Below are 19,943 nucleotides of genomic sequence, written 5' to 3' on the forward strand. Positions count from 1 at the left end.
CCTCTTCTTTACACTTTACACCAACTGTATATAATGGATGCGCGAGATATTAAACAATAAAAATGTCAAAGTTCTTAGCGTGCTGGAGATACAGTATAGAATGTTTACACACCAACTAGGAAGAGGAAGCTGTTTTCTTCTTCTCGTCATGTGAAGCATTTCTGCCCCGTGGTAGAAAGTGGCAGAAAAAAGCGATCCAACTATTTTCTCAACCGCATCAAGCTTTCTTATTCCACTTCCATTTCAAAAGAAACGGCTCATTTCTTCTTTAAACTTCACAGCAACCATATTGAATGAATGCACGGGATATTAAACAATAAAAACGCTGGAGATACAGTATAGAATGTTCACACACGAACTAGGAAAAGGAAGCGTATTTCTTCTTCAGGGTGGATGGTGGGTGAGCTCTCACAGCGCCCCACGCCGGTAGTGGCGGAAAGAAGCACTACAGTCATGGAAAAATGTGCAAGCTATACAAAATCTATTTTCCGACATCCCGGAAAAAATGTTCGTATCTACTGTTTTTCGTAACTCGAAAGTTCGTAAGTAGGGGAGCGTCTGTATTTGAATGACACGGATATTTTGAAACGAAAAATCAACTTTTTTCTCATTATGGTACAATGGGCAAAAGGCTTGTTCAGTTACACGCTTTGTAAGGAAATTCATGAGCTCCACTCATCCCGTCGCTCCTGCACCAAGCACACCGAGAGGAAAACCTGGATGACAATACTGATAAATAAGAAATTTCCGGAGCCATGGAGGATATTGGGGACCCGGAGTGGTAGAGGAGAAGTGGCGTTAGCTAGCCTTCAAGTAAAACGGGATATCCTAGTGCAGTTGTCCTGTCTGTGTTTAGGTTTTTGTGTTTGTGTGTTGTTTGTTACATGAGGGAGCAAGATGTCTTCCCGGGCTGAGCGCCGCCGTCCATTTTCTCCGCCTCCAGGATCATCCTGCGGAAAACTTCCACCGCCGTCTGCAAGATAGATGACGTTTAGGATAATGGTTTGGAACACCGCTTGGATGCTCAATCACAAAGAACTTAAGTTGCGCGTAAATCGTTCAAATGATAGTCACAGTCGAAGCTGGTCAAAAAACCGTTAGTCATCATATCTCTTAGTTCGGTGTGTTAGGAATTTATTATTGAAATGTACCGTTTACCAAATTGTTCGGATTAGTTATCTGACTCCATTAACCAAAGACAACCCACCATATTTTCCGCACTATAGGGCGCGCCAGGTTATAGGGCGCACCCCCCAAAAATAGTTTTTGGTCCTATATCTTCCATACATAAGGCGCACCGGATTATAAGGCGCTACAATGGGAACGTGGACAAAACAGTCAGATAGTTCAGTCCAACTTATTACCCCCTTAACATTCCCAAAGCTTGCAAAGAAGCAAATACGTGTCGTAGACACGTGTGGATGCGGTGTCCGTACGATGACACTCAAATGCATCGATCCAAATATCATTCGTAAGGTTAAAGTCTTGGGATTCAAGGAATGCCAACCATTCCTTAATTTCTATTTTCTTTTTCGCTCGCAACTTTACTGTGCATATGACAATAAACACTTGGAATTGAGTTTAATTTAAAAAAAAGACCCATCACAGAAACATCAATATCACTCTGAAACAAGATACTGGGAAAATATATAGCCGGAGTAGCTCACCGAAGTCGTTGTGTTCAATAATAATGTGCAACAATGGTCCTCTTATATCCGTGAGTGTAGTAAATCCAGGAGAGTAAAATATTTACAAATACAGTACAGAATAGTAAAATACTGTTTTCTCAATGCCGTCAACCGAACATGCTATTCACATTCATCTTTTTCAGCCAATTGCAGGCTTTGTTTTGCCCCTTTAGCCTATGCGAGCCTGTAAATGATAAAAAGGATCCGCCCCCTTTACCTCCGAATAATTTTAGCCAATAGTGATTGATTCAAATGTTGATTGACACATCTATTTCGGCCAATTGCAGGGTTTGTTTTGCCCCTTTAGTCTATGCGAGCCTGTAAATGATAAAAAGGATCCGCCTCCTTTACCTCCGAATAACTTTAGCCAATAGTGATCGATTCAAATGTTGATTGACACATCTATTTCGGCCAGTTGCAGGGTTTGTTTTGCCCCTTTAGCCTATGCGAGCCTGTAAATGATAAAAAGGATCCGCCCCCTTTACCTCGGAATAACTTTAGCATATAGTGATCGATTCAAATGATGATTGACACATTGGTTAGGAAATGAAACGCCGGTATATAAATCCCAGCATACACCGCGGACTACTTCGCGTTCGGGGGAAAATCTGCGGCTGCTTTGCATTAGTTGCAAGACTTTGCGACTTAATATTGATCCATATATAAGGCGCACTGTATTATAAGGCGCATGGTCAGCTTTTGAAAAAAATTAAGACTTTTAGGTGCGCCTTACAGTGCGGAAAATACGGTACATTCACCCAACAAAGCGCGCTCGTTTCTTGATGGACAAGATGAACAAGAATAGCCGACATTTTCACACAGGGGCAGATTTAATTTCATTAGCAATTTAACTAAGTACTCCATCGAAAATGGCAGAATTAGTCGAATCAGTGTCGTGGGAGTCTCTGGGCAGCCTTCTTTCTCAAGTTCTCTAGCTTCTCCCCTCAGCCCACGTCTCCCCGCAAGATGGCGTCTCGACTCCTTCCATGGGCGTGCCAAGGAAGACCAGCGCAAGTATTGTTTTGCCTCCAGCTTCGGCTGTGACGTAGGTTATCAAACTGTGACGTCAGTGTCATCCATTTTGATGATTCACAGCCAAACTTGTTAGTGCATATGCTAGTTGACATATCTTCTTGCTTTTGAATCCAGGCTAAGCCCCGCCCACTTTATACGTCACAATGTTTACAAACAAATGAAAGGGTCTATAGGTGCAGTAGACCACCAGGATATCACATCCCCTCCTCACAACCTTTTCACTTTTCAGTGTAGAATAAATTATATATTTTTTTTATCTGACTTTACAGCATTTCCCACAATAAAATTAATGAAAGCAATAAAATCGAATGCCTTTTTGTTAGTCATCTATACCACTTGTTGCGATTTGTTTGCCTTCTTCATATGTGTTGATAATCCCAAGCTTTGTTTCCATGGTTATCATGATTTGCTTCTCCCTTTAGCATCACCACAAGCCTTAGGACCCATTGCAAATAAATAAGACAGTATTGTATCACAGATTCGCAGTCTATGTGACGCACACAAGATTCTGTTTTGAATGAGAAAGAAAAAGCATTGTGGAAACTAGTTCAGTGATGGATTTAAACTGTAAATAAGTTATTCTACTGTTGCATACTGTGTTCTATTCTTGCTTAGTGTGTCATTCTTGCCTTGTTCAATAGTAGTAATATTGTTGATACGATAACATGATGTTGTAAGTTTAAACATGTGTTTATACGATAAGATGTTGTTGTGAAAACAGATCTCAAACTGTTTTTTTGTCACTCCCCATGTAAATTAGGGCGTTCCTAATACAATAAAAAGGCAAGGACGAGATATACATTTTCAGAGTGTCAGGTAGACTGTAATAGGCAGCCTATGGTCATCTCTCCTTGCAAGTAAGTGAAATTCACGTCTCTGTGTCTTCTTTGAGTGCAGGTTTTTATTACAAGTGTTGGGGTTAACCTAACATTCAGCCAATAGGATATCTGTATATTAGTGATGCTGTGACACAAACCAATAGCAGACCAGCATCTTATATGGTGTCTACCGTTAGCATTTTAGAGGAAACAGAAGACAGTTTTCTGATTGGTTTGAGTGTAGATTCCCTTTAAAATGCTATTGGTAGAAACCGTATAAGATTCTGGTCTGCTATTGGTTTGTGTCACAGCATCACTAATATACAGATATGCTATTGGCTAAACTACTTTCCACAATGCTTTTTCTTTCTTCATTCAAAACAGAATCTCGTGTAATTCACATAGACTGGGATACAATACTGTACTATTTATTTGCGATGGGTCCTAAGGGTTGTGGTGATGCTAAAGGGAGAAGCAAATCATGATAACCATGGAAACGAAGCTTGGGACACATATGAAGAAGGCAAACAAATCGCTACCCTTTGCTAAATCGGATGGCCGTAACTAATTACTTATTACTAAAATTAAAAACGCGATTAAAGAAAGGAAATTTTTACAGTGCTCACAATTGGAAGTTTTAAAATGAATTTCATTTTTTAATTCGCATTAGCTAATTTACCATTGCTTTATATACCGATGTGCGGCAATTTCTTATGTTCACGTGTCCTATGGGTTGCTATATGGGTCACATTTTTATGATAGGCCAGCTCAGTCTAATGAACTTAAGTGTATTTCTTGGAAAATTATCATTTAATTAATTTATAATTTGTGTGATTTATGAAATCCAGTGGGATAAAACATGTCTGCGAATATTTTTGTGCAATGTCACCAAACTCCTAAACCACCTGTGTTAAACTCATGGCCCGCGGGCCTGTTGTGGCCTGCCAAATAATTTTATATGGCGCGCGAAACAATGGTGAGAGAAGCACAAGATAAAAATGAGCTGCGGTTTTAAATATATCCATTCGATTTTGTCAAGGTCATGTGCCACTTGCAAGGCACCTACTGTAGCTATACTGTCTTACTAGCATTAATCAATCAGAGAACATTGAGGAAACCCATCCCCATGTTAATTTATCCAAAAGAAATGTTAGGAACATGCTATTTAAGGCAATACAAAAAATTACAAGGTTTTAAAAAATAGCATTGGTGTTTAAAAACGTTAATGACTAAATATTTTGGTGCATTATGTTTTATTATTATGGATAAAATATAATTTTATAAAAATCTGAGGAGCTATTTGGGAGACACAATAAACCTGTCCTTTTGGATGCAACAATAGGGGGCAGTAGCGCTTCACATGACAACTCAATAATGAAGACTGGAGCCACCATTGGCGTCATTTTACGTATTTCATTATTTAAAATAATTAATAATAATAATTTCCTTTGTATTGTCATTCTTTGTAACAATGTACACAGAACGAAATGTCGATACACCTGACCCGTTGTAGCGAGTCGATGCAGCCGCAGCCAACAGAGGGCGCCGCCATTATACCAATTAGGTATGTCTCGGCCGAGGCGCGAACCAGCGACCTCCCAGTCTCAAAGCGGGCACACTACCATCTAGGCTACTAAAGCCCGGTCTATCGAGTCACCCCGCTAGAAAACACAGCAACAGAAATTATTTCATGCATTTTCCGGACCCTTAAAACGCAATATTATAATACAATCAACATTAAGGATTTCAAGCACCCATACGAACCTACCTGATTCTCTTTGGCCGAGGATTCCATGAAGGCAGCGTTCCAGGAGTCGGCTAATGCTTTTCCCTCTTCGCAGCTGATTACTCTGAAAGAAGAAAGGAGAAAGCGATGAAGTAAAGCTACGTTTATCCTCAGCACCGATATTTTGACGACCTACCGCTCCATGTGGAGGTCGTTCTTATTTCCCACGAGCATGATGGGAACTCTGGAAAGTGGGGGAAAAGTCATGTTTTCATCGTTTTCCAGGACCACTGCTAAACGACGAGCGATACTCACTGGACTTTCCCCACCATGTCCAGCAGTTTTTCATGAATCACTTGGACCACTTCAAAACTGAAAAAAATGTCCGCTTGATTAGTTTACGTTCGGCGCCATTATGGGAAGAAAAGTCCACCTTTTATTGGACGTGACGGAATAAACCAGGATGTAGCCGTTTATGTCTATGGAGTACGTCTGTGGGAAGATGGAGTACTCGTCCTGTGGAGATTGAAATCGGACCATGAGGAGAATATAGGGCTCGGTTGTTAAAAATAGTAACGTTTTTCCCAATAAATATAAAAGTCCTATGGCCACTTTCTAAAATTGTCAAGACCAGAACGGAAACAAAACCCACTCGCGTAACGTTTCTCACAGTTTAATTGGGAAGAAGGGAAAGGATTGCACACACGATCCGGTGTTGAACGCGGAAGTGGGACTTCCGTGGCGAGCGATAGCGGTGTCAGGAGCGGAAAAAACAGGTCAGTAGCTGGGACAGGAGAGCAAAAAACATGGTCGGGATCGGAAACGGGTCGAAAGCCATGAGAGGAAAGTAGACGTGGTAAAGATTAAAAAAACAAAACAAAAAAAAAAAAACATATCAGAGCCGGAGCCAAAACAGGAGTGAGTCACGGTCGCAAAGCTTGCCTAGAGTAAACTGAGGTTCGCAGACGGACTGACAACAGGTGACAGATAGACGAGGGTTTGAATAGTGACCAGGGAAGAAGGGAAAGGATTGCACACACGATCCGGTGATCGCTGGTCGCGGGGATCAGGTCGCTTTGAAGGTGAAGTGGGACATCCGCGGCGAGCGATAGCGGTGTCAGGAGCAGAAAAAACGGGTCAGGAGCCGGGATAGAAGAGCAAAAACGTGATCGGGATTGGAAACAAGTCGAAGGCCAGGAGAGGAGAGTAGAAGTGGTAAAGGAAAAAAAAAAAAAAAACGTGTCAAAGCCGGAAAAAACAGACTGGAGCCAAAACAGGAGTGAGTCAAGGTCAAAAAGCCTGCCTGGAGTAAACTAAGGTTCGCAGACGGACTGACAACAGGTGACAGATAGACGAGGGTTTAAATAGTGACCGGGGAAGAAGGGAAAGGATTGCACACACGATCCGCTGATAAACTGGTCGCGGGGATCAGGTCGCTTTGAAGGTGAAGTGGGACTTCCGTGGCGAGCGATAGCGGTGTCAGGAGCAGAAAAAACGGGTCAGGAGCCGGGACAGAAGAGCAAAAACGTGATCGGGATTGGAAACAAGTCGAAGGCCAGGAGAGGAGAGTAGAAGTGGTAAAGGAAAAAAAAAAACAAAAAACGTGTCAAAGCCGGAAAAAACAGACGGGAGCCAAAACAGGAGTGAGTCAAGGTCAAAAAGCCTGCCTGGAGTAAACTGAGGTTCGCAGACGGACTGACAACAGGTGACAGATAGACGAGGGTTTAAATAGTGACCGGGGAAGAAGGGAAAGGATTGCACACACGATCCGGTGGTCGCCAGGAGCAGGTCGCTTGGAACGCGGAAGTGAGACTTCCGTGGCGGGCGATGGCGGTGTCAGGAACGGAAAAAACGGGTCAGTAGCCGGGACAGGAGAGTAAAAAACGTGGTCGGGATCAGAAACAAGTCAACAGCCAGGAGAGGAGAGTAGACTAGGTCAAGATAAAAGTAAATAAATAAATAAATAAATAAAAAACGGGTCGAAGCCGGGAAACAGACGGGAGCCGAAACAGGAGTGAGTCAGGGTTGAAAAGCTTGCCTAGAGTAAACTGAGGTTCGCTGACGGACTGACAACAGGTGACAGATAGACGACGGTTTAAATAGTGAACCAGGGAAGAAGGGAAAGGATTGCACACACGATCCAGTGGTCGCCAGGAGCAGGTCGCTTTGAACGCGGAAGTGAGACTTCCGTGGCGAGCAATGGCGGTGTCGGGAACGGAAAAAACGGGTCAGTAGCCGGAGAGGAAAAACGTGATCAGGATCGGAAACAAGTCGAAGGCCAGGAGAGGAGAGTAGCTGCGGTCGAGTTCAAAAACGGATCGTTATTCGGGACGGGAGAAAAGACGTGGTCGAGATCAAAACAGGTCGTAATTCGGACGGGAGAGCAGACGTGGTCGAGATCAAAACAGATCGTGACGGGAGACAAACAGGAGCAAAAAACAGGCGAAAAAGGGCTTGCCGTGTAAAAACAGAGATTCGCAGACGGACCGACAAAAGGGGACTGACAGGACAGAGTTTAAATACAGACAGGGAACCAATCTGTCAACAAGCTGCAGCTGGCACCACACGGGCGGGGCCAATTGGGCGCCATGCCAACCGTGACAAAAATACCGTAACCCCTTGCTATAACGCGGTTCATCTTCATCAAGTGTTTTGCATTCTGATTGGCTAAACAGTTTGTTTCCCCTATAAAACAAATACATTACAGGTATAGAGCAAATACTTGGGTCTCGTTTTTTGTTTGATGTTACTTTTTTAACATAACCCTGCAGAAATTAAGGGGTTAACTGAATCGATAATATTATAAGTGGAGGTCCAGGGTTCAATTCCAGCTACCGGCCTCCTGGTCCAGAGTTTGCATGTTCTCCCTGTGCTTGGGTGGGTTTTCTCCCACATTCCAAAAATATGCATGTCAGGTTAAATTGTCTCTAGCATGTGGGTGGTCTGTCTCTGTGTGCCCCTGCGACTGGCTGGCATCCAGTTTAGGGTATCCCCTGCCCACTGCCCGAATATAGCTGGTTTAGGTTCCAGGACCCCCTGAAAGTGAGGATAAGCGGCGCAGAAAATTGATGGATGGATAGATTATGGGTGCAACGCTTTTAATACACAGATTGTCATTCATTTCTGGGGGGAGACTGATATATTAGCTCTTATCATAACATTAGTGGATCTATCAAGCATTATGTGTTTGTGATTGAAAGAGAACAAAAAAGGACGCTAAAGTTGAAGGCTGAGTGAGTGATTAGCTCTTACCGTAACATTAGTTCATTAATGTAGTTCTAAAACAGGAGTGCCCCCAATTTTTTATTTACTTTTTGTTTAAAGTTAATTTAAGTCATGTTGGTTGTATTGACTTTTTTTATATATGAGTGTAAAAAAAGGTTTTTATGTACCTTTATACGAGTTGCTGCTAAACCTGGTTTTATTTCCTGTACTCTTAGTTTTTGGTTTAAGTGAAAGATGAGTCATGTTAGTTGTGTTGAAATGTATTTCCTGTAAAAGGTTTCAGAAAAATATTTAAGATTCATCTGATTCATAACAAACATTCTATGTTTCTTTTTGCATTATTAAACATTTCCTACTCCAATTTTTAAGCTTTTACGGAAAATGAATATCCTCTCCCAATATCGGTTATCGGCCTCCTCTTAATACTAATAATCTGTATTGGTATCAGTCCTGAAAAACCCATATCTGTCAATATTCATTCATTCAATTATGATCTGCACCGCTTATCCTCAGTAGGGTCACGGGGGTGCTGGAGCCCATCACAGCTATCTTCGGGCAGTGGGCAGGGGACACCCTGAACTGATTGCCAGCCAGTTGCAGGCCACACAGAGACAGACAACTCACTCGCTCATTCACACCCAGGGACAATTTGGACCTGCCAATTAACCTGACTTGCATGTTTTTGGAATGTGGGAGGAAACCCATACAAGCACGGGGAGAACACGCAAACTCCACACAGGAAGGTTCCATCTCATGACCTAAGAATACGAAACAAATGCAGGTAACATCCGACTTACGGCCTGCTCTTATGTCCAGCCGAACTTAAAACCACGACCAGTAGATGTTCATTTTTTCCAGCAGATGCTCATTTTTTAAATTCAATGTCTAGTGGCTTGCGACCAATCATATGTCAGATGTTACCCGTAAATATATATTTTTTACCATTTTGGGAAATGTGTGAAAAGAGTACTACCTGTCCTGCGGTGTCCACCAGCTGAAGATGATACTCTTGTCCGTTTATCGTGATCATCTTCGTAAATGCTGCAAAGTGGGAGAAGCAGGAGAGGAAAACGATTAAAATTGTGAGATTACTACATTATCCTTGGAGTGGATGGCTGCGAGTGGGTTCGTCAGGTGCAGGGGAGCATCTCGTTTAAGGCTGCTGATTTTGTCACGGTTGCCATGGCGCCCAATTGGCCCCGGCTGTGTGGCGCCATGTCATGTCCTGCACGGTCATGTCCTTGACACCGGCTGACCTGCATTTTCCTGATTACTCCTACGCGCCTTTTGGAACTGCCCTTTGCCAGATCGTTGTTTACCCTTGTTGAAAACATGGTCATGTCTGTTTGATACCTGTTTATTCTTGTTGGACTTTGTTGCACTTTGGTGTAACATTCTGAGAGATTCCTGCAAGTTCTGTTTAATCCCGTTAAATACCTCGTCTGTAGTTTTGCCTGCATTTGAGCCTGCTTCGTTTTGTTTTTGGTCCGTTTGTGTGTTGGACAACTTTTCAGATCGTCTACGCAAATGAGTTCCAACTTCCTGCTTCCCGACCCGTTTCGTGACACGCCAGCTGCGGCTCATTGACGGATTGCCTTTCCGTTTGTTTAAGCTCAGTGCTCTCACTCTTCCTTGGTCAGTCTGTTAACGAACCTCTGCCCCGCAAGACATGGGTTCTGACTCGGTCCTGTTTCCTGTTGGTATTTCCTGTACGGTGTTGTTCCTGTTTATTTTGTCCTGTTTAATACCGGTTTCCAGTTTAGTTCCCGTCTATTTTTGTCTTGTCTATTATTCTCTCCAGTTTTTATTCCCGTCTAGTTTAATTTCGATATCTTCTTTCAATATCAATCCTGTCTGTCCCGTCCTGTTTAAGTTTTTAAATCATTGATACCTTCTCACAGCAAAAATCAAAATGAAAAAGTGATTCTTAATACTTACTGTTTTCTATTGTAGGGTCATAGGAGTCGACAAATTGGCCCTCGACAAATTGAATGGTCAATGAGGATTTTCCTGTAAAAGACAAAAAAAGCCAATAAATAATAAGCAACCTGTCACGGTTGCCATGGCGCCCAATTGGCCCCGCCTGTGTGGCACCAGCTGCGGCTCGTTGAAAGATTGGCTTCCCTCTTATTTAAGCTCAGTGCTCTCACTCACCCTTTGTCAGTCCGTCAATGAACCTCTGCCCCGCAAGACGTGGGTTTTGAATCTGTTCGGTTCCCTGCCTGTGTTTCCTGTCTGGTATCGTTCCTGTCTATTTTTGTCCTGCTTAATTTAGATATCCTGTTTCGATATCAATCCTGTCTGTCCCATCCTGTCCGGTATCGACCCCCTCTGTCCGATATCTGCTCGGGCAATTGGTATCGATCTCGTCAGCCTCTGGCTTCCTGTCATTCCACGCCAAACTGATGCCTAACGTGCATGACTCCCCATTTCCCGTAAAATAAAAGGCTTGTGTGAGAAACATCACGCATTTGGGTTCTCCTCCTTTTCCGGTTCATGACATAACCTGGAAATGCAGGGTGGTAGATGTGCACAATGAGGCCTTTTTAACAGAATGATTCAAAAATTACTTGACATTTCGTCAAATTATTTTACACTTAGAAAAAACGTCAAACCTTGAGTTGATTGTACCTTGTATTGTGCAAGTATCTACAACTAGGTTAGGTATTTCTTCAAACACTTATTTGTTTTTGGAAACATCATTTCGCAATTACTATTGCAAGGGAAATTATAGTCTGATTCTAGTTTGAATGTGCCTTTGTATGATTTTATTACCGTATTTTCGGCACTATAGAAAAGCCTTCATTTTTTTCAAAAGCTGACCATGCGCCTTATAATACAGTGCGTCTTATTTATGGATCAATATTAAGTCGCAAAGTCTTGCAACTAATGCAAAGCAGCCGCCGACTAGATTTTCCCCCGAACGCGAGTAGTCCGCGGTGTATATACCGGCGTTTCATTGGCTAACCAATGTGTCAATCATCATTTGAGTCGATCACTATTGGCTAAAGTTATTCGGAGGTAAAGGGGGCGGATCCTTTTTATAATTTACAGACTCGCATAGGCTAAGGGGCAAAACAAAGCCTGCAATTGGCCGAAAAAGATGTGTCAATCATCAGTTGAATCGATCACTATTGGTTAAAGTTATTCGGAGGTAAAGGGGGCGGATCCTTTTTATCATTTACAGGCTTGTATAGGCTAAAGGGGCAAAACAAAGCCTGCAATTGGCCGAAAAAGATAAATGTGAATAGCAAGTGTGGTTGTCTACGGCATAGAGGAAACATGTTTTACCATTCTGTATTTGTAAATATTTTACTCTCCTGGATTTACTACACTCACAGATATAAGAGGACCATGGCTGCACATTATTATTGAACACAACGACTTCGGTGAGCTACTCTGGCTATATATTTTCCCAGTATCTTGTTTCAGACTGAACTCGATGTTTCTGTGATAAGCGGTGCAGATAATGGATGGAATGGAGTGTCTATTTTGAAATTAAACTCAATTCCAAGTGTTTATTGTCATATGCACAGTAAAGTTGCGAGCGTGAAAGAAAATAGAAACTAAGGAATGGTTGGCATTTCTTGAATCCCAAGACTTTAACCTTCCGAATGATATTTGGAACGATGCATTCGAGTGACATCGTACGGACACCGCATCCGCACGTGTCTACGACACGTATTTGCTTCTTTGCAAGCTTTGGGAATGTTAAGGGGATAATAAGTTGGACTGAACTATCTGACTGTTTTGTCGACGTTCCCATTGTAGCGCCTAATAATTCGGTGCGCCTTATGTATGTCAAATATAGGACCAAAAACTATTTTTTGGGGGTGCGCCCTATAACCCGGTGCGCCTTATAGTGCGGAAAATACGGTACTAAAAAGTGCCTTACCGAAGCCAAAGATTATATCCAGGTGCTGTTTGTATTCTTGCAACAATTCTATCCTCTTGGGCCCCGCTAACTATAAATCAAGATGGCCTTCGTTTTGGCGCTGAGAACTCCGGGGGAGAACAATTGTAATCGTGATAGTCTTCGCTTTGGTCCTCAGTCGTGCGGGTAAAGAGTTTCCCTCCCTTTCGGCTTTGCTTTGATTTCTCAGAGACGCATTGTACCTTTTGGGTTACAAAGTTTCACTATCCTTATTGCTGATTTATTATACTCGCATGCCATCTAGCGGCCAACATTATACACTGCATTTAAACATGCGATTCCTCCCTGAGTCGACCTTGGAAGCAGACCTTGGATGGAAGGGCTATCAAAAACCTAAATCTCTGACTCGGAGTGTGTTCTTTTCTTTATCCGAATACAATCTCAAGTTTTAACCTTGAAAACTACTGTATAATATTAAGGTTTGAAGAAGGATCGTGGATTCTGATCTTGCCCTTTATGTGTTGGTTGAATTTCGGGTGGGGAGAATGTTGGTCAAATTAAGAGGCCAGAGATGAACTGCTTCTCAAAGTTTTTGGGGGCAGAATATATTCTGGTGACCACCGCAATACAAGTTTTTAATAGGACAATCTTGGCATTTTGAAGTAAGATTATGTAACTTTTTTTGAGGCGATGTATAGGTCAACAGGAAACCGCAACTTCAGTTTTCTGCTTACCGCTGCTCGCACATTTTGGTGTTATCAGCCAATTCTCTAAGTTTCAGTTCCCTGTTCTCACCTTCATCTCGTGGTTTATTGACATCGGGCTGAACTTTGTTCTTTCGCTTAAAGTTCCTGACATTAGTTTGAACTTGTAGTTTGCATTGAAAATATCAATTTATAAGAAAAGATGATTTACTTCATGTACAACAGGTCTACACACCCTAGCGGACAGCAGTTGAATGAGTATTTAAGTGAAACAAATACCAATAACCACAACAGAAGAATTTAACCCCGACTTTTTACAATGGTGATCTATTGCCGTGCCAACCGGCAAGGTTCTTTTTTGGGCAGAATATATTCTGGAGATCACCGCAATACAAGTCTTTAATCGAACAATCTTGGCAGTAGTCCGTCTATGGCATTTTAAAGTAAGATTGATATACCTTTTTTGAGGAGTTGTATAGATCAACAGGAAACCGCAACTTATAGATTTTCTGCTTGCCATCTGTTCGCACATTTTTGTGTTATCAGCCCATTCTCAAACTTTCAGTTTGCTTTAATTGAGGCATTTTATAGGTCAACAGGAAACCGTAACTTCAGTTGTCAGTGGTCTCGTGGTTTCATGACATCAGGCTTAACTTTGTTCATTCTCTTAAAGTTCCTGACATTAGTTTGAACTTGTAGTTTGCACTGAAAATATCCATTTATAAGAAAATCTGATACACTTCATGTACAATAGGTCTACAGGATCTAAATAGGAAACGTTAAGAAGTGGTCTGCAGTTAATTAAATCCATGCCCCTATTACTATATTCCCCTGCCCTCAGATGCCCTGACCCAATTACTGCATTTCCTTCAGTAGTGACACATGTTCTTCCCTTTGCTAGTGGACATTAGTTCTTACTCACATTTAGCGTGTTGTACTCTAAAAGATGCTTGCGCCTAACTAAAACACTTCCTGTATTGTTATCAAATTGATGATATACCACTTTTCCCAAAGAAAGCTGCATGGAAGCAATACACTGGGTCAACAAGACCACACTCTACTAATACTGCTACCTTTAACAGATAAAATGCAATATGTGAAACTGTTGCAATACAATATCACCAAAAATATTGCAGGGCTCACTGCATTCCAGGTTTTTTTTATTTAGTATAGGTATCACCAGCCGTCATAGATACTCAATATTTTAACAGTAGGCTTGTATTAGCATGACAACGGTACCCGGAGTTGGTACTCATTAAAAACAAAAACAAAATAACCCTGACTCCCACCCATTTTTGGTCCTGACCACGTCTACTCTCCCGTCCCGGCTTTCAACCTCTTTAGTCCCCGACCCTGTCTACTCTCCTTTCCTGGCTTACGACTCGCTTACGACCCCGACCACATTTTTGCCCTCCCGTCCCGGCTACTGATCCGTTTTCCGTTCCCGACACGCCATCGCTCGCCACAAAAGATCCACTTCCGCATTCAGAGCGACCTGCTCCCCGTGTCCAGCAATCACCGGATCGTGTGCGCAACCCTTTCTCTTTCTTCCAATAAAACTTGTGAGAAACGCAACACAAGTGGCTCCTGTCTCCTCTGGTCCTGACAGTTTACCAGCGGGTGCTCTGTGGATTGTTATCGGTTTCCAAAAGCAACTGGGGTGACATCAATGCGGATACAAGAGCTGTGCTGCTAGTCCGGCCTATTGCTAATGGCTAGGCCAAATTCTCTCCTGCGGACCTTGTATCTAGCCAACGCCAGGTCCATTAGCCATGAAACGGATGATCATGAGCTACAATTTGTCAGAAACTGCTTCATTTGGGACAGCTTGATTTTAATCATCGAAGAGATGTGGCTTCAATTGAGGACTAACCGATGCTAGCGCGAAGCTAGCCAGCTGCTTTCTAAAATGCTTTGTTACACTTAAAGAAGAAGCCCTCCAATTTCGTTTTACTCTTGTATAATGACAACTAAACCATTTACTCAACTTCAATGACGTGTTGTTTATTTGTCTAGAACTATATTTGTTATTTTGTTACGTATACTCTCAGTTGGTGATGACATCATATCGAGGTAAATTTAACTCTTTGGGGGCTTTTATAAAGTTACAAGTGTCATGATTACCGATATGCTTCACCTGTGCCCGCTCCTTTAGCGCCAACTGCATCGGACTCCGATTGGCTCCCGGTCACTATTTTAAACCCTCGTCTATCTGTCACCTGTTGTCAGTCCGTCTACGAGCCTCTGTTTACTCTAGGCTAGCTTTTTGACCCTGACTCACTCCTGTTTTCCCGGCTTCGACACGTTTTGTTTTTTTTAATCTTGACCACGTCTACTCTCCTCTCCCGGCTTTCGACTCGTTGCTGATATCGACCACGTTTTTTGCTCTCCTGTCCCGGCTACTGACCTGTTTTTTCCGCTCCCGTCACCGCCATTGCTCGCCACGGCCACTGGTTTCCTATCATTCCCCGCGCTCACCGGATCGTGTGTGCAATCCCTTCCTTTCTTCCCAATAAAACTGAGAGAAACGTACGCAAGTGAGTCCTGTCTCTGTTCTGGTCTTGACAACAAGGCTACTTGGCGTATTTTCACTTTATGTTGGTGGTTCTGGTCCCCATTAACCGCGAAAACCGGGAGATCTCTGTATACCTCATGTAGGAACGCATACATATAAGCACTCTATGCAATTTTAATCTTATCCACGGTATTTTGCAAGTCAAGTCAAGTCATTTTTATTTGTATAGCCCTTGATCAAGAGTCTCAAAGGGCTGCACAGGTTATTGCACAGACTATTACTACAGACTATTATTACACCATCCCCTGATCTGAAACCAACATGAGGGCAAGGAAAAACTCAAAAACCTCAACATTTTGCAAAACGTTATTACATTTCTGGCCGATTTGGCGTTTTAGGTGCGCCTTAAAATACGGTAGTTTGAGCTATTTATAGTTTGGAATGAGTGTTATTGGGTTAAAAGAAAGACCGCAATCATGTACTCATACCTGTCAACCTGTACGTTTTTGCCATACAAAGTATGTTTATTATGCATTTTAAGACGTGTACGACGTACTAGAAAATCTGTAAGGAAAAACGCGAATTTGTCAATGATGGGTACCATCTGGTATACACAGACTATCACGAACTGGCAAATCAATCAAGTCAAACGGGTTCGCCGCGGTAGCCTCCATCTCGGTATCGTTTTTTTCGTTGCAAACGAAGCGAGCGTTTGATGCTACTGTGCGCATGCGTCTGCCGCCTGGGGATTTCCTATCATGCGTCATACAACATCGGATTTCATGTGGTAGTTGTATAGTGAAAGGAAGTCCGTCTCTTTTTAGAGAACCGGCTTTTTCGGCTCAACTCATTAAAGAGAGCCGGCTCTCCAACGGCTCACTTGCTTTGATGCATTATATTACAAATCATTATTGTTGTATAAAGAAGTTAAGAAAAAATAAAGTATAAAAGGAGAAAATGAAAAAAGACAGGTTTAATCAGTATATTACCAACAATAATTTTATGCAGAAAATGAATCAATAATTTGAATAAGAAAATGTATTATTCTACTAAATTCTATTTGCATGTATTTTTTCCTTCTGCAGTGAACGTCCAAGCTACTTAATTTTCAACTTTTTTTTTATAATAAACCTCATTCATGTCGAGCAACTCAGGATCTCACAACAAAATGTTAATTAACAATATATATGATATAAGGAAACCTTGTGTACAATATAACATGTTAAACAACATAAATAAACACAAAAAAATATGGTGTACGATTATTTTGTATTTTGCAAGGGAAAACACGACAGTTTGTAAGGGCATGGAGCCCTGGAGCTTGACAGCTATGCGTTATTACATTTCAGGCCCATTTGGCGTTTTAGGTGCGCCTTAAAATATGGTAAATTGAGCTATATAGAGTAGTTTGGAATGAGAGTTATTGGGTTAAAAGAAAGACCGCAATCATGTACTGTACTGCGGTCCATGCATTCATCACACTAGGCCTCCTCCATCTTTTTTTTTTTTACCGCAATCAGACCCTGTTCTTTTAGCTAGCGTTGCACGAGTCATGCGTCAAATGCATCCGCTCGGAGCGCATTAACGTAGGGGGAGTGTCTAATCGCCTGACCGCCAAATTATGTCAAAAATGCCGGGCGATTAGGCTTTTAAGGCGGAGGTCTGGGCCTCCATCACCTGACGGAGGGGAGGGATGATGCGATCGCGTGCTATAAAACCCGGGCCTGCAGACGAGAAGCCTGCTGGCTTCGAACCATTGAGCAAGGCAGTCTTCATCGTCTTGGTCTCACCTACGGATCTGTAGCCGAGGATGGCGAGCTTTCGCGATTTGGGCTGCGGCATTTCTCGCTCTGATTATCGCATGGAGTCCTCCCGGTTCCACCGCAACCTCCAACCGGAGCGCAACGACTGGCGCATACAAGCCGCAGTCCGCACCGCCAGCGTCGACCTCCGCGTCTTCTCCGAGGCTCGTCGCCTAGCCAACCCGGTAGAGGGGAGAGGTTTTCGGGGTGTATTTCAGGTCATATGAGGGGGAAAAGCGTGGAGCGGAGAACCTTTTGGGTTTGGGCAACTGCGTCACTCCCCTCCGCGTTGTAATGAATTAGTAATTAATGCTAGGCGCTGAATGGTTACACCCGAAAAGGGGGCGTGCTCAGAGGGCTGTTGTAAGGCTAGGATTGGACAACACGGCTGTTCGTCATGTAATAAGGGTTAGGAGCGACCATGTGATTGGTCGGTGGGAGCATCGTGACCCAACGCGATGGCGTTCGCATCAGGAAGAAGAAGGGACGCTCCTCCTGCCATGATTTTTTTTTAAATTTACCAATTTTTAAATATCATGCCTGTCAAGCTCCAGGGCTCCATGTCCTTACAAACTGTCGTATTTTCCCTTACACAATATACAAAATAATCTTCCACCATATTTTTTTTTCAAACGTGTTTATTTATGTAGTTTAACATGTTATATTGTACATGTGTTTCGTTATATCAAATATATTGTTAATGAACCTTTTGTTGTGAGATACTGAGTTGCTCGACATGAATGAGGTTTATTATAAAGAAAGTTAAAAAATGAAGTCGCTTGGACGTTCACTGTAGAAGGAAAAAAAAATACATGCAAATAGAATTAAGTAGAATAATACATTTTCTGCATTAAATTACTGTGGGTAATATACTGATTAAAGGGATAACCACAAACCTGTCTTTTTTCACTTTCTCCTTTTACACTTCCTTTTTTTCTTAACATCTTTATCTCATCTCATTAGCTGCACCGCTTATCCTCAGCAGGGTCGCGGGGGCGCTGGAGCCCATCACAGCAATCATCGGGCAGTGGGCAGGGGACACCCTCAACTGGTTGCCAGCCAATCGCAGTAACATCTTTATACAACATAATAATTCATAATATAATGCATAAAAGCAAGTGAGCCGTTTGAGATCCGTCTCGCTTTAATGAGTTGAGCCAAAAAAGCGGGTTCTCTAAAAAGAGACAGACTTCCTTTCACTACATAACTACCACGGAATGATGCATGATGGGAAATCCCCAGGCGGCAGACGCATGCGCACAGTAGCATCACACCGCTCACTTCGTTTGCAATGAAAAAAACGACTCAGAGATAGAGGCTACCGCGGCGAACTCGTTTGACTTGATTGATTTGCCGTTTTATGATAGTCGGTGTATACCGGATGGTAGTCATCATTGACAAATTTGCGTTTTTCCGTACAGATTTTCTTGTACGTCGTACATGTGTTAAAATCCATCATAAACATACTTTGCACGGCAAAAACGTACAGCTTGACAGGTATGAATTAATAATGCATCTAATATGGAAAAGCCTACCAGGACACTCAAGGTTACTGTACAAGGATAAAAAAACAGAGATATGCATAAAAACAAAGTACTATTGAACAATGTCTACCCATCCATTATCTGCACCGCTTATCCTCATTAGGGTCGCGGGGGTGCTGGAGCCCATCCTAGCAGTCCTTGAGCAGTAGGCAGGGGACACCCTGAACAGTTGCAGGGCACACAGAGAAAGACAATTCTCTCGCCCATTCACACCTAGCGACAATTTGGACCGGCCAACTAACCTGACATGCATGTTTCTGGGAATGTGGGAGGAAACCGGAGAAAACCCACGCAAGCACAGGGAGAACATTCAAACTAGTTTTCCCCCAGTAATTTAGGTTCTAGTGTTAGTATTGTCTAGTGTTGGGCACGTTATTTTAAAAAGTAATACGCTATAGTTACTCACTATTTCCAAAAAGTAACCCAGTTAATAACCGAATTATTATTTGGTAAAAGTAACTTGTAACTATTTTCGTTAATTTGAAAAAAGTTGTTGAATGTCAAATAATTTTCAATTTTCTTAGCAGTATTCGAGTCATTCGAAAGAACAGGCAGGTGGTTGTGTTACAGTGCCTTGTAATATTTAACGCACCTCACTAGAAAGAGATTTATCCTACACTTGTGCAACAAATTTAAACAGTAAACAATAAAATAATAATAATAAAGAAGAATCAACAGTAAATGCTAATTAAGTGAATTTTATAGTTTAAATCTGACTCTCACAACCTGAGACAACTGGTCAAGTAGACATGTGCTACTGTACTTCAGTTGAAAGAACAGAAAGGTAGTTGTGTTATAGTGCCTTGTATTATTTATTGCACCTCAACAGAAACAGATTTATCCTACACTCGAAGTGCAACAAAAAGAAACAGCAAACAATTAATAAAACAACAATGACAGTATAATAAATTCATAGTCAGCATGAACATAAACATGCGCAAAAACATAGTTAAACACACAGAAAAAAACGTATGTAAACACGAAGAAAAACTGGTAAACACACACAAAAGCG

General features: G+C 42.2%; 1 protein-coding gene across 1 annotated transcript; it reads right to left on the reverse strand.

Moving 5' to 3' along the window:
* Positions 1 to 508: 508 nt before the first annotated feature.
* On the reverse strand, positions 509 to 17,692 carry rheb (Ras homolog, mTORC1 binding). The gene is made up of 8 exons (XM_088349435.1): positions 17,376 to 17,692; positions 10,431 to 10,502; positions 9,466 to 9,533; positions 5,701 to 5,783; positions 5,583 to 5,639; positions 5,464 to 5,511; positions 5,310 to 5,391; positions 509 to 973 (listed from the first exon to the last, which is right to left on the reverse strand). Exons 1-8 carry the CDS (start codon positions 17,425 to 17,427, stop codon positions 881 to 883), a joined length of 555 nt encoding a protein of 184 aa, XP_088205561.1. The 5' UTR covers positions 17,428 to 17,692; the 3' UTR covers positions 509 to 880.
* Between the last annotated feature and the right edge of the window lie 2,251 nt (positions 17,693 to 19,943).

The sequence above is a fragment of the Urocampus carinirostris genome, chromosome 1 (assembly GCF_059441175.1).
Source record: "Urocampus carinirostris isolate Australia breed hairy pipefish chromosome 1, RoL_Ucar_1.0, whole genome shotgun sequence".
NCBI lineage: Eukaryota > Metazoa > Chordata > Actinopteri > Syngnathiformes > Syngnathidae > Urocampus > Urocampus carinirostris.